This window comes from Canis lupus, chromosome 10, assembly GCF_048164855.1.
Source record: "Canis lupus baileyi chromosome 10, mCanLup2.hap1, whole genome shotgun sequence".
NCBI lineage: Eukaryota > Metazoa > Chordata > Mammalia > Carnivora > Canidae > Canis > Canis lupus.
Genome location: NC_132847.1, coordinates 1,835,338 through 1,850,767, shown reverse-complemented (window position 1 = coordinate 1,850,767; position 15,430 = coordinate 1,835,338). Strand labels below are relative to the sequence as shown.

Sequence of the window (15,430 nt, the reverse complement as noted above, 5' to 3'; positions counted from 1 at the left end):
AATATGCATAGCCACCTACAATAATACTGGCAGTGTTGTATGATAGTTTAGTGATCATGAACTTTGGAGCCAGTGAGTTCTGACTTTGAGTCTTAGTTTTTACCATATATTGGGGGTGTGGAGCTGGCTTTAGGACTAAGTCATCATAGGCTTTAGTTTTCTATTCTGTAAAATGGGCAGTAATAATAACAACCTAAGAGGTTACATATGAATATAAGATGAGGCAATACACATAAATCCCTTTGTACATTGCAAGCCTGAGAAATGTTGCCATTATTTCTATTATTCCATATTATTATGATTATCCAATGGATAGCAGTTTAACTTTCATGTATGCAATCTTTTATAATTTTCAAGATAACTCTATGCAAAAAATTCTATGATATTGTTATTTTCATACTGCACATGAGTAAATTAAGATCCACAAAGGTTAAAGAACTTCCCAAGTTTACACATATAGCAAGTGGTTGAGCCAAGATTCAGACAGAATCCTCTTGATTTCATGTTTAATACTCTAGACTCTACATTATAGCTTTTCCAAGTTATCTAAGTAGATTCAAACAAGAATCATTTAGTGAACTCATGCATCATTGATTACAATGAGTTTAATATCATTGGTTCTTTCCTTTCTCAAATTTTGACAAACCTGTCCAACTCCCTGATGAAGGCACTCCTCTTATTCCAACTAATCTCATTCTCTTCACCATTACCACTTTTCACTTGACTTCTTATTCTCCCCTTGGAGAATCTGAACAATTTTCTTTTCTTTTCTTTTTTTCGTTTTGTTTTATTATTGATTGATTGATTGATTGATTGATTGGTGTTCAATTTGCCAACATATAGCATAACACCTAGTGCTCATCCCACTAAGTGCCCCCTTCAGTGCCCGTCACCCAGTCACCCCCACCCATGCCCACCTCCCTTTCCACTACCCTTGTTCGTTTCCCAGAGTTAGGAGTCTCATGTTCTTCACCCTTTCTGATATTTCCCACTCATTTTTTCTCCTTCCCCCTTTATTCCCTTTCACTATTTTATATATTCCTAAAATGAATGAGAACATATAATGTTTGTCCTTTTCCGATTGACTTATTTCACTCAGCATAATACCCTCCAAGTCCCTCCATGTCGAAGCAAATGGTGGGTATCTATTGTTTCTAATGGCTGAATAATATTCCATTGTATACATATACCACATCTTTTTTTAATAATAAATTTATTTTTTATTGGTGTTCAATTTGCCAACATACAGAATAATACCCAGTTCTCATCCCATCAAGTGCCCCCCTCATTACCTGTCACCCATTCACCCCCACCTTCCATTCTCCTCCCCTTCCACCACCCCTAGTTCGTTTCCCAGAGTTAGGAGTCTTCATGTTCTGTCTCCCTTTCTGATATTTCCTACCCATTTCTTCTCCCTTCCCTTCTATTACTTTTAACTATTATTTATATTCCCCAAATGAATGAGAACATATAATGTTTGTCCTTCTCCAATTGACTCATTTCACTCAGCATAATACCCTCCAGTTCCATCCACGTCGAAGCAAATGGTGGGTATTTGTCATTTCTAAAGGCTGAGTAATATTCCATTGTATACATAAACCACATCTTTATCCATTCATCTTTCGATGGACACCAAGGCTACTTCCACAGTTTGGCTGTTGTGGACATTGCTGCTAGAAACATCGGGTTGCAGGTGTCCCGGCGTTTTATTGCATCTGAATCTTTGGGGTAAATCCCCAACAGTGCAATTGCTGGGTCATAGGGCAGGTCTATTTTTAACTCTTTGAGGAATCTCCACACAGTTTTCCAGAGTGGCTGCACCAGTTCACATTCCCACCAACAGTGCAAGAGGGTTGCCTTTTCTCCACATCCTCTCCAACATTTGCTCTTCCCTGTCTTGTTAATTTTCCCCATTCTCACTGGTGTGAGGTGGTATCTCGTTGTGGTTTTGATTTGTATTTCCTTGATGGTAAGTGATGCAGAGAATTTTCTCATGTGCGTGTTGGCCGTGTCTATGTCTTCCTCTGTGAGATTTCTCTTCATGTCTTTTGCCCATTTCATGATTGGATTGTTTGTTTCTTTGCTGTTGAGTTTAATAAGTTCTTTGTAGATCTTGGAAACTAGCCCTTTATCTGATACGTCATTTGCAAATATTTCTCCCATTCTGTAGGTTGTCTTTGAGTTTTGTTGACTGTATCCTTTGCTGTGCAGAAGCTTCTTATCTGGATGAAGTCCCAATAGTTTATTTTTGCTTTTGTTTCTTTTGTCTTCGTGGATGTATCTTGCAAGAAGTTACTGCGGCTGAGTTCAAAAAGGATGTTGCCTGTGTTCTCCTCTAGGATTTTGATGGAATCTTGTCTCACATTTAGATCTTTCATCCATTTTGAGTTTATCTTTGTGTATGGTGAAAGAGAGTGGTCTAGTTTCATTCTTCTGCATGTGGATGTCCAATTTTCCCAGCACCATTTATTGAAGAGGCTGTCTTTCTTCCAGTGGATAGTCTTTCCTCATTTATTGAATATTAGTTGACCATAAAGTTCAGGGTTCACTTCTGGGTTCTCTATTCTGTTCCATTGATCTATGTGTCTGCTTTTGTGCCAGTACCACACTGTCTTGATGACCACAGCTTTGTAGTACAACCTGAAATCTGGCATTGTGATGCCCCCAGATATGGTTTTCTTTTTTAAAATTCCCCTGGCTATTCGGGGTCTTTTCTGATTCCACACAAATCTTAAAATAATTTGTTCTAACTCTCTGAAGAAAGTCCATAGTATTTTGATAGGGATTGCATTAAACGTGTAAATTGCCCTGGGTAACATTGACATTTTCACAATATTAATTCTGCCAATCCACGAGCATGGACTATTTTTCCATCTCTTTGTGTCTTCCTCAATTTCTTTCAGAAGTGTTCTATAGTTTTGAGGGTATAGATCCTTTACCTCTTTGGTGAGGTTTATTCTAGGAATCTTATGCTTTGGGTGCAATTATAAATGGGATCGACTCCTTCATTTCTCTTTCTTCAGTCTCAGTGTTAGTGTATAGAAATGCCACTGACTTCTGGGCATTGATTTTGTATCCTGCCACACTGCCAAATTGCTGTATGAGTTCTAGCAATCTTGGGGTGGAGGCTTTTAGGTTTTCTATGTAGAGTATCATGTCATCAGCAAAGAGGGAGATTTTGACTTCTTCTTTGCCAATTCGAATGCCTTTAATGTCTTTTTGTTGTCTGATTGCTGAGGCTAGGACTTCCAGTACTGTGATGAATAGCAGTGGTGAGAGTGGACATCCCTGTCTTGTTCCTGATCTTAGGGGAAAGGCTCCCAGTGCTTCCCTATTGAGAATGATATTTGCTGTGGGCTTTTCATAGATGGCTTTTAAGATGTCGAGGAATGTTCCCTCTATCCCCACACTCTGGGAGTTTTGATCAGGAATGGATGCTGTATTTTGTCAAATGCTTTCTCTGCATCTAATAAGAGGATCATATGGTTCTTGGTTTTTCTCTTGTGGATATGATGAATCACATTGATTGTTTTATGAGTCTTGAACCAGCCTTGTATCCCGGGGATAAATCCTACTTGGTCATGGTGAATAATTTTCTTAATGTATTGTTGGATCCTATTGGCTAGTGTCTTGTTGAGAATTTTTGCATCCATGTTCATCAGGGATATTGGTCTGTAATTCTCCTTTTTGGTGGGGTCTTTATCTGGTTTTGGAATTAAGGTGATACTGGCCTCATGGAACGAATTTGGAAGTACTCCATCTCTTTCTATCTTACCAAACAGCTTTCGTAGAATAGGTACGGTTTCTTCTTTAAACGTTTGATAGAATTCCCCAGGGAAGCCATCTGGCCCTGGACTTTTGTGTCTTGGGAGGTTTTTGATGACTGCTTCAATTTCCTCCCTAGTTATTGGCCTGTTCAGGTTTTCTATTTCTTCCTGTTCCAGTTTTGGTAGTTTGTGGCTTTCCAGGAATGCGTCCATTTCTTGTAGGTTGCCTAATTTATTGGCGTATAGCTGTTCATAATATGTTTTTAAAATCGTTTGTATTTCCTTGGTGTTGGTAGTGATCTCTCCTTTCTCGTTCATGATTTTATTAATTTGAGTCTTCCCTCTCTTCTTTTTATAAGGCTGGCTAATGGTTTATCTATCTTATTAATTCTTTCAAAGAACCAACTCCTGGTTTTGTTGATCTGTTCCACAGTTCTCTGGTCTCTATTTCGTGAGTTCTGCTGAAATCTTTACTAACTCTCTTCTTCTGCTGGGTGTAGGATCTATTTGCTGTTTTTTCTCTAGCTGCTTTATGTGTAAGGTTAGCTTTTGTTTTTGAGTTCTTTCCAGTTTTTGATTGGATGCTTGTATTGCGATGTATTTCCCCCTCAGGACTGCTTTTGCTGCATCCCAAAGATTTTGAACGGTTGTATCTTCATTCTCATTAGTTTCCATGAATCTTTTTAATTCTTCCTTAATTTCCTGGTTGACCCTTTCATCTTTTAGCAGGATGGTACTTAACCTCCACGTGTTTGAAGTCCTTCCAAACTACTTGTTGTGATTTAGTTCTAATTTTAAGGCATTATGGTCTGAGAATATGCAGGAGACGATCCCAATCTTTTGGTATTGGTTAAGACGTATTTGTGACCCAGTATGTGGTCTATTCTGGAGAAAGTTCCATGTGCACTTGAGAAGAATGTGTATTCAGTTGAGTTTGGATGTAAAGTTCTGTAGATATCTGTGAATTCCATCTGGTCTAGTGTATCATTTAAAGCTCTCGTTTCGGGGATCCCTGGGTGGCGCAGCGGTTTGGCGCCTGCCTTTGGCCCAGGGCGCGATCCTGGAGACTCGGGATCGAATCCCACGTCGGGCTCCCGGTGCATGGAGCCTGCTTCTCCCTCTGCCTGTGTCTCTGCCTCTCTCTCACTGTGTGCCTATCATAAATAAATAAATAAATATAAAAAAATAAAAAATAAATAAAAAAAATAAAGCTCTCGTTTCTTTAGAGATGCTGTGTTTAGAAGAACTATGGAGTGTAGAAAGCGCTCGATTGAAGTCACCAAGTATAAGTGTATTATTATCTAAGTATTTCTTCACTTTGGTTATTAATTGATTGCTATATTTGGGAGCTCCCACATTCGGGGCATATATATTGAGGATTGTTAAGTCCTCTTGTTGGATAGATCCTTTAAGTATGATATAGTGTCCCTCTTCATCTCTCACTGCAGTCTTCGGGGTAAATTTTAGTTTATCTAATATAAGGATGGCTACCCCTGCTTTCTTTTGAGGACCATTTGAATGGTAAATGTTTCTCCAACCTTTTATTTTCAGGCTGTCCTTCTGTCTAAAATGAGTCTCTTGTAGACAGCAAATAGATGGGTCCTGCTTTTTTATCCAGTCTGACTCCCTACGCCTTTTGATGGGGTCATTAAGCCCGTTCACGTTCAGAGTTACTATTGACACATATGAGTTTAGTGTCATCATGATATCTATTCAGTCCTTGTTTTTGTGGATTGTTGCACTGAACTTCTTCTTAAAGGGGAATTTTAAGAGTCCCCCTTAAAATTTCTTGCAGAGCTGGTTTGGAGGTCACATATTCTTTCAGTTCCTGCCTGTCTTGGAAGCTCTTTATCTCTCCTTCCATTTTGAATGAGAGCCTTGCTGGATAAAGTATTCTTGGTTGCATGTTCTTCTCATTTAGGACCCTAAATATATCGTGCCGGCCCTTTCTGGCCTGCCAGGTCTCTGTGGAGAGCTCTGCTGTTACCCTAATACTCCTCCCCATAAAAGTCAGGGATTTCTTGTCTCTTGCTGCTTTAAGGATCTTTTCTTTATCTTTGGTTTTTGCAAGCTTAACTATTAGATGTTGAGGTGTTGAACGCTTTTTATTGTTTTTAGGGGGGGATCTCTCTATTTCCTGGATCTGAATGCCTGTTTCCCTTCCCAGATTGGGAAAGTTTCCAGCTAGGATTTGTTCAAATACATATCCTGGCCCTCTGTCCCTTTCGGCACCCTCGGGAACCCAATTTAAACATAGGTTTTTTTTCCTCAGGCTGTCGTTTATTTCCCTTAATCTATCCTCATGGTCTTTTAATTGTCTGTCTCTTTTTTCCTCAGTTTCCCTCTTTGCCATCAACTTGTCTTCTATGTCACTCACTCGTTCTTCCACCTCGTTAACCCTTGTTGTTAGGACTTCTAGTTTGGATTGCATCTCATTCAATTGGTTTTTAATTTCTGCCTGATTAGCTCTAAATTCTGCAGTCATGAAGTCCCTTGAGTCCTTTATACTTTTTTCTAGAGCCACCAGTAGCTGTATAATAGTGCTTCTGAATTGGCTTTCTGACATTGAATTGTAATCCAGATTTTGTAACTCTGTGGGAGAGAGGACTGTTTCTGATTCTTTCTTTTGAGGTGAGGTTTTCCTTCTAGTCATTTTGCTCAGTGCAGAGTGGCCAAAAACAAGTTGTATTGGGAAAAGGAGAAAAAGAGAGAGAGAGAAGGAAAGAAAAGAGAAAACGAAAAAAGAAAATAGGATGAAAAAAAGGAAAAAAAGAAGAAAAAGAGAAAGCAAAAGAAAGAAAGGTAAAAAAAAAAGGTGGGGGAAGCAATCAGAAATCAAAAAGGAAAAAAAAAAAACACGGGAGAGTATCTTCTGATTCTGTATACTTTAAGTCCCTTGGCTTCCCCTGGAACTTGTCCGTCTAGCTGGTCTTCTGGGGGAGGGGCCTGTTGTGCTGATTTTCAGGTGTTAGCACTTGGGGGAGCTGCTCTGCCCCCTGCCTGGTGCAGGGCTCAGTGGGGGGTTGTTTACCCCGTGAGGCCCCAGGAGGAACTACCGCAGTGGCGGGGCCAGCTCTGCAGCCCTGGAGTCAGCTCCCGCAGTAACTCCGGAGCTCTCCGTCTGCAGGGCCTGGAGGCTCTGGGGCGGGGCAGGAGCTTCCTTGCTATCCTGGGCCCTCCGGGCCTCTGCCTGTCCCGGGGGGAGGCCGGATCGTGGGCTGTGTCCTGGTGCCCTGTGTCGGGGGCCTGCGCTTTGGATTCGCGCTCCAGCCCCGCAGCCCCCTCCACGGAGCCTCCTCTTAACCCCTCCGACCTGCTCCGGGTCAAGGCTGTGGGAGCTGCAGCCCTTAGGGAGCTCGGCCGCGGGGCGTGGCGCTCTCCCCGGGGATCAGGTGTGTTAGTGTCCCCGGGAGCCCGAGGGCACCCCCGCCCTCCTGGATCCTCCTCTAACTCCCTGCGAGCCCCTTTCCGCCCGGGAAGGTTGGTGCAGCTCCTGCTTCTCCGGGACGGGGCTCTCCTGTCCTGCGGACACTCTCCCGGGCCTCACCCCGGCTCCTAGCGGGGCCCCTCCCCCTTGGAGGCCTTTTGTTTCTTTACTTCTTTTTCCCCCGTCTTCCTACCTTGATAGAAGCGTGAACTCTTCTCGCTGTAGCGTTCCAGCTGGTCTCTCTTAAATCTCAGGCCGAATTCGTAGATTTTCAGGATGAGTTGAAGGTTATCTAGGTAATTTGGTGGGGACAGGTGACTCGGGGACCCTACTCTTCTGCCATCTTGCCCCTCCTCCTCTGAAGAGTTTTGATCAGGAATGGATGCTGTATTTTGTCAAATGCTTACTTTGCATCTGTTGAGAGGATCATATGGTTCTTGTTTTTCTCTTGCTGATATGATCAATCACATTGATTGTTATAGGAGTGTTGAACCAGTCTGGCATCCTGGGGATAAATCCCACTTGGTCATGGTGAATAATCTTCTTAATGTATTGTTGGATCCTAGTGGCTAGTATCTTGTTGAGAATTTTTGCATTTGTGTTCATCAGAGATCTTGGTGTAATTCTCCTTTTTGGTGGGGTCTTAGTTTGGTTTTGGAATTAAGGTGATGCTGGCCTCATAGAACAAGTTTGGAAGTACTCTATCTCTTTCTATCTTTCTGAACAGCTTTAATAGAATAGGTATTGTTTCTCTTTAAACGTTTGATAGAATTCCCCTGGGAAGCCATCTGGCCCTGGACTTTTGTGTCTTGGGAGGTTTTTGATGACTGCTTCAATTTCCTCCCTGGTTATTGGCCTGTTTAGGTTTTCTATTTCTTCCTGTTCCAATTTTGGTAGTTTGTGGTTTTCCAGAAATGCGTCTATTTCTTCTACATTGCCTAATGTATTGGCTGGCGTATAGCTGCTCATAATAAGTTTTTAAAATCGTTTGTATTTCTTTGGTATTAGTGATGATCTCTCCTTTGTCATTCATGATTTTATTAATTTGAGTCTTTTCTCCTTTTTAATAAGGCTGGCTAATGTTTTTTCTATCTTATTAATTCTTTCAAAGAACCAACTCCTGGTTTTGTTGATCTGTTCCACAGTTCTTCTGGTCTCCATTTCATTGAGTTCTGCTCAAATCTTTATTAATTCTCTTCTTCTGCTGGGTGTAGGATTTATTCGCTCTTTTTTCTCCAGCTCCTTTAGGTGCAGTGTTAGCTTTTGTATATGCGTCCTGCTTGTATTTCAATGTATATCCCCTTCAGGACTGCTTTTGCTATATCCCAAAGATTTTGAACGGTTATATCTTCATTCTCATTAGTATCCATGAATCTTTTTAATTCTTCCTTAATTTCTTGGTTGACCTTTTCATCTTTTAGCAGGATGGTCTTTAACCTAAACATGTTTGAAATTCTTCAAAACTTCTTCTTGTGGTTTAGTTCCAAGTTTCATAGCATTATGGTCTGAAAATATGAAGGGGACAATCCCAATATTTTGGTATTGGTTAAGACGTGATTTGTGACCCAGTATGCAGTCTATTCTGGAGAAAGTTCCATGTACACTTGAGAAGAATGTGTATTCAGTTGAGTTTGGATGTAAAGTTCTGTAAATATCTGTGAAATCAATCTGGTCCAGTGCATCATTGAAAGCTCTTGTTTCTTTGGATATGTTGTGCTTAGAAGATCTATTGATTGTAGAAAACACCACGTTTAAGTCTCCCTATATAAGTGTATTATTATCTAAGTATGTCTTGACTTTGGTTATTAATTGATATACTTGTCAGCTCCCACATTCAGGGAATAAATATTCATGATTTTTAGGTCCTCTTGTTGGATAGATCCTTTAAGTATGATATAGTGTCCCTCTTCATCTCTCACTACAGTCTTTGGGATAAACTTTAATTTATCTGATATAAGGATGGCTACCCCTGCTTTCTTTTGAGGACCATTTGAATGGTAGATAGTTCCCCTACCTTTTATTTTCAGGCTGTAGGTGTCCTTATGTCTAAAATGAGTCTTTAGTAGATAGGAAATAGATGGGTCTTGCTTTTTTATCCAGTCTGAAACCCTGCAGCTTTTGATGGGGTCATTAAGCCCATTCACATTCAGCGTTACTTTTGAAAGATATGAATTTAGTGTCATCATGATTCCTATTCAGTCCCTGTTTTTGTGGATTGTTTCCTTGGGCTTCCTCTTTCTTTTACAGTGTCCTCCCTAATATGTTGTGCAGAGCTGGTTTGGTGGTCACATATTCTTTCAGTTTCTGCCTATCTTGGAAGCTCTTTATCTCTCCTTCTATTCTGAATGAGAGCCTTGCTGGATAAAGCATTTTTGGCTGCAGGTTCTTCTCATTTAGGACCCTGAATATATCCTGCCATCCCTTTCTGGCCTGCCAGGTCTCTGTGGAGAGGTCTGCTGTTAACCTAATACTTCTCCCCATAAAAGTTAAGGATCTCTCGTCTCTTGCTGCTTTAAGGATCTTCTCTTTATCTTTGGAATTTGCAAATTTCACTATTAAATGTTGAGGTGTTGAACGGTTTTTATTGATTTTAGGGGGTGGATCTCTCTATCCCCTGGATCTGAATACCTGTTTCCCTTCCCAAGTTAGGGAAGTTCTCAGCTATCATTTGTTCAAATACACTTTTTGGTCCTCTATCTCTTTCAGCGCCCCCTGGGGCCCCAATTAAATGTAGAATTTTCCTTCTGAGGCTGTCATTTATTTCCCTTAACCTGTTCTCATGATCTTTTAATTGTTTTTCACTTTTTTCCCAATCTTCCTTCCTTGCCATCAACTTGTCTTCTATGTCATTCACTCGTTCTTCTACCTCATTAACCCTCATCGTTAGGACCTCCATTTTGGATTGCATCTCATTTAATTGATTTTTAATTTCGGTTTGATTAGATCTAAATTCTGCAGTCATGAAGTCTCTCGAATCCTTTATGCTTTTTTCTAGAGCCACCAGTAGCTTTATAATTGTGCTTCTGAATTTGCTTTCTGACATTGAATTGTAATCCAAATTTTGTAACTCTGTGGGAGAGAGGACTGTTTCTGATTCTTTCTTTTGTGGTGACTTTTTCCTTCTAGTCATTTTGATCAGTGCAGAGTGGCCAAAAACAAATTGTACTGGAAAAAGGAGAAAAAGAGAGAGAAAAAAGGGAGGGGGGTGGAGAAACAGAAAACAAAAAACAAGGGGTAGTATCCTCTGATTCTATATAGTGTAAATCCCTCGACTTCCCCTGGAACTTTCCAGTGCTGCTTGGTTAACAAGTTGCTTTTCCCCTGTCCTTCCAGCTGGTCTTCTGGGGGAGGGTCCTGCTGTGCTGATTCTCAGGTGTGTGCACCTGGGGGAGCTGCCCAGCCCCCAGCCAGGTGCATGGCTCAGTGGGAGCTGCTTATCCTGTGAGGCCCCTGCTCAGTCCCAGGTACAAGGTGACACCAGGAGGAACAACAACAGTGAAGGTGGCCTGCTCGCCCGCTCTGGAGTCAGCTCCCACAGTAACTATCTCAACTCCCAGTCCGCAGGGGCCTGGATGCTCCAGGGACCGGGGGCGCCGATCTGCACAGCTCCAGGCCACCTGCTGGCAGGAGCATCCTTGCTGTCCTGGGCCCTGCTGGCCTCTGCCTTTCCAAGGGGAGGGCCGGATCTTGGGCTGTATCCCCCAGCTCCCTTGGCTCCGGGGCCTGCACCGCTGGAATCGCGCTCCAGGGGCAACGCAGCCCCCTCCGCATGGAGCCGCCGCCTGAGCCGCTGCTTGAGGTGCTCCTGGGGCCCACCAGGTGCGTGCTCCAGCCCTTAAGGGAGCTCCGCTGCAGTGTGTGGCATGCTCTCTCCTGGGACGCAGTTCCTCTCTTAGTGCCCATGGGAGCCTGAGGGCATCCCTGCCCCTCCTGGGATCCTGCCCACCTTTCCATCTGGGAAGATTGGTAAAGTTTCTGCTCCGGGACTGGGCTCTCCTGTCCTGGGGGCACTCGCCGCTAGGCCTTAGCCTGGCTCCTTGTGGGGGTCCCTCCCCCCGGATGCTTTTTTATTTCTTTATTTTTTTCTGTCTTCCTACCTTCATAGAAGCATGAACTCTTCTCACTGTAGCGTTCCAGCTGTTCTCTCTTTAAATCTCAGGCTGAATTCGTAGGTTTTCAGGATGATTTGAAAGTTATCTAGGTAAGTTGGCAGGGACAGATGACTTGGGAACCCTACTCTTCCACCAAGTTGCCCCGCCTTGAACCTTTTTCTATAAGAAACACACTATGTGGCAGTTCGTTTTACGATATAAAAAAGTAAAAAGCAACTGTCAGATTATTTTTACTACAACTGGCTCTTATAATATTTAAAGACTTCAGAGTGGTCAAAATAAATGAAGAATGGAGTTTTCTCCACCTGTATATAGGGTTTGTCCCATGTTTATGTTTGCCAAATTCATATTATTGAGATATAAAATATATGCCAAGCCCGCTTCCAGGAAGAACATGGAATAATTTATAATCAAAAGCATAGAAACCTGCAGCCTTCGAAGGGCCTGCAGTTGATAAAGTCATAGAACCACATGATGACAAGACCTTGGTTTAGGCAGTGTATGTATGGAATTCAGTCTCAAATGGCCACAGACAGTAGATAGGGTAAGGTGGGTATGAGGCACAGTGGGGCAGGGAGATGGACAGTAGTGAAAACTGGGAACTGGAGAGGAATGTCTGCTTAAAATTCACCTCCAGCAAATTAGTATCTTAGATGAATATTGGGTTGTGCTACTGTCACTGATTTTTAAATGAGATACTAGAAATTATAATTAAAAAATAAAATCCCCCAATTTTAAAAGATTTATGTAAGTCAAACAAAATATGAGTTTCCAGTTTTGGTTCAAAGATCACACACTTTAGATCTTTGGACAGATATTAACTGACTATACACTTGTCACTTGCCAGACATTTGACAATTAATGGAGATTTAATAATGAACAAAAGAAAAACTGTTTTTCCACTATCACATGTCTGAGCTCTGTCCCCAGGGTGTCTGAGAACCCAATTTTTCACTTATAAATGGGTTCTCCCATTACATCTTTGTATCCATCCCCCTTGCTTCTGTACAATCCCAAATTACTCCCAATAAATTTTCCTCCCTCTATCTCCCTATCTTCTTGTTTTAATTTTCATTGTGAATTTTTAAATTTAAGCATGAATTAGTAAAACATTATTCACCTGTACCATATGTAAAAGCTTGCTCATCAAATTTGTTTAACCATTAGTTCTAATGAAGCAAACGGTGGATAAGGACACTAAGAATGTTGTATATACACCAGTGCCCAGCCCTTACTCTCTCAATATGCTCAGTCTAAAGGCATGAAGAATGCAGTTAATAACTTGTATACCAATGAAGAGATAAGATACTGTATCACTAAGAAAAAGTCTTTCTTAATTTAATATGATTAGTGGAGGGGAAAATACATTGTGAAAGACCTGGATATCTCAAAATGTATTGAAGTCAGTGGCAATGTATCTAAAAGGCAATCCTATGAAGTATTTCTGTTTAACAGAAGAGGGACAACTGGAGAAGTCATGGAGAGAATCAAGGTGAAAATTGTTAATGACATGTATGGAAATAACCTTTTGCCTTGCGATCTGATTTCTCCTTCAACTTCTATTCAAATGGAGTGAATTTGTTATTTAATTTTGGTTTCTTTCATGGTACTTCAGGGTCCTGGGATCACGCCCTGCGTTGGGCTCTCTGCTCAGCAGGGAGTCTGCTTCTCCCTCTCTCTTTGCCCTTCACACCTGCCTTTGTTCTCTCTCTCTCTCTCTCTCTCTCTCAGATAAGTAAATAAAATTAAAAGAGAATAGAGAAAATTTATAAATATTCATTTGGAATGAACAGTGATCTGAGTTCAAAACTATCTCCTTCAAACAGGAAAAGGTGTTTTGAAGTACCTGCCCCCATCACATCAATAGGTATGCAGATGAGAGACTTCAATAGAACTACTTGAAGATTTCAGTAAATGCATATTTTAGTTGGGTGGGAACAGAGTGAACCAGGTCAGAAATTCTGGGAGATGAGAAAAGAGCCAATAGCTGCTACAGTAGTGGATTCAAGAAAGTCTTGGCTGCTGCAATGGTTTTGAGACCAATGATGAAAGGGACCTTCCTTTGTATTGGAAGAGGACCACAGTGAAGGGAAAGCTAGTTCAGGGTTGCTCCAAGTCTAATCCAGTAGGGCCACCAAAGGGACAAAGGGATCTAGTAGCATGATGCCGGGAGAGAATGCTGGGTCTCCAGAGGCTACAGAAGTGATGTAAGCTTCACAGGAGGAGATGCACCAGGCCAGGCTGGGGACCTGCAGGCCCATTGTCCCAGTAAAGAGATTTCTAAGAACCCATATTTTTCGTATGAGAGAAGAGTCAGCTTATTAAACACCTCTCAGGCTCAGATTGGTAGAGTAAGAACTGTTTTGTAACTCTTTCCTTTCTCCTATGCATGGCCCAAAGTGGAGGACCCTATGGCCACTCTTAACATGCTGGCAAGGAAGCGGCAGGGGGAGAGAGAGAGAGAAGCTGCCCAAGGGGTCACCTAGAAGGAGTCCTAGCTGGGGAGAGGACAAGGCTGAATGTTAAATGAGATTATGAGTTTTTAGTATTCATAGATCATGCTTTCAAATTAGTGAATTTAGATTCTGGTTATGTTTATAACTGAAGTTGGTTGTGATACATTTATTACTATGGAGGTCATGCACCTGTAGGAGTTTTCATCCAAATGCAAGGGGAAATAAGATAGAAAGGACAAGAGGAAACAAAAATGTAAAATTTAGGTCACATCTAAGGACCACACTGTCCCTTAAATCCATTATATGTATTAATTACCCACTTATTCTTAAATCCCACTGCAGAGAGTGTGCTACCTCCTGCCGTGATAGGGCTGAAGAGGAGATGGAAACAGCTAATGACAGCACAGGTGGGTATTTCATCTTAGTGGGCTTCTCTGAACGGCCTGAGTTAGAGCTGATCCTCTCTTTCTTTGTCCTGATGTTCTACACTGTAACTCTTGTGGGCAATGTGGCCATCGTCCTGCTCTCTATCCTGGATACTGGACTTCACACACCCATGTACTTCTTCCTTAGAAACCTCTCTGTGCTTGACCTCTGCTTCACCACCAGTATTGTGCCCCAGATGCTGGTGAACATGTGGGGAGGCAACAAGAAGATCAGTTATGCTGGCTGCATGGTCCAGTACTGGGTGGCCTTGGCACTTGGCTCCACTGAGTGTGTGCTCCTTGCAGTGATGGCGGTTGACCGCTATGTTGCAGTTTGCTGGCCTCTGCGCTATGCCTGTATCATGCACGCCAGGCTGTGCCACCTCCTGGCAGCAGCTTCCTGGTCCTTTGGTTTTGCCAACTCCTTTTTACAGTCCTCAATGGCCATCGTGCTGCCTCGATGTGGAAACCGGCGTGTGGACCATTTCTTTTGTGAATTGTTGATCATCATTAAACTCTCCTGTGTGGATACTGGCCCAACAGAATCTAAAATGTTTATTGCCCGGCTAATCATCCTAGGCATGCCTGTCTCCATCATCCTGACCACTTACGTATGCATCACCAGGGCAGTAGTAAAAATGCGCTCAGCAGAGGGAAGGAAAAAGGCCTTTGGGACCTGTGCCTCCCACCTAATGGTAGTCTCACTCTTCTATGGGACCATTATGTTTTTGTATCTGCAGCCCAAGGACAACTACTCCCAGGACCAGAGCAAAGCACTGGCAGTGCTGTACATGATCCTTGCACCCACACTCAACCCTCTGATCTACACGCTGAGGAATAAGGATGTGAAGAAAGCAGTCAGGAGGATGATAGGGAAGGAGCAGGTGTAGGGAGATCAAGAGTGTGAAGAACATGTGAGGCAACCACTGGAGACATATGTGGGGTGTACTTATTTTAACTGCACTTGTTTCACTTTTGTGAAGGGATTGGGAAATCAGCTAGCTAGATCCTAGCTATTCCTGGGATCCTTACAGGGTGGACGCTCACCAGAAGGAAACACAACCATCCCTTAAAGGAACAACTTTGGCTAAGGCAATCCTCACTGGCAAGTAATTCTGACTATTGATGCTTTCCCATTTTCAATGCATAGTCACAAGCTTGTTCAGGTGCCACCAAATATACATCTAGATGTTGTAATAACTCTGATGATAATTCTACTACATTTATTAAGTAGCTACATGAC

General features: G+C 42.1%; 1 protein-coding gene across 1 annotated transcript; it reads left to right on the top strand.

The window, feature by feature from the left end:
• Nucleotides 1-14,144: 14,144 nt before the first annotated feature.
• OR2Y1 (olfactory receptor family 2 subfamily Y member 1) lies at nucleotides 14,145-15,077 on the top strand. Its single transcript, XM_072842616.1, has one exon. It carries the CDS (start codon nucleotides 14,145-14,147, stop codon nucleotides 15,075-15,077), a length of 933 nt encoding a protein of 310 aa, XP_072698717.1.
• Nucleotides 15,078-15,430: the final 353 nt, after the last annotated feature.

What these genes read in the sequence shown, in the direction of transcription:
- OR2Y1 (XM_072842616.1), top strand. Translation starts at nt 14,145, where the DNA reads ATGGAAACAGCTAATGACAGCACAGGTGGGTATTTCATCTTAGTGGGC.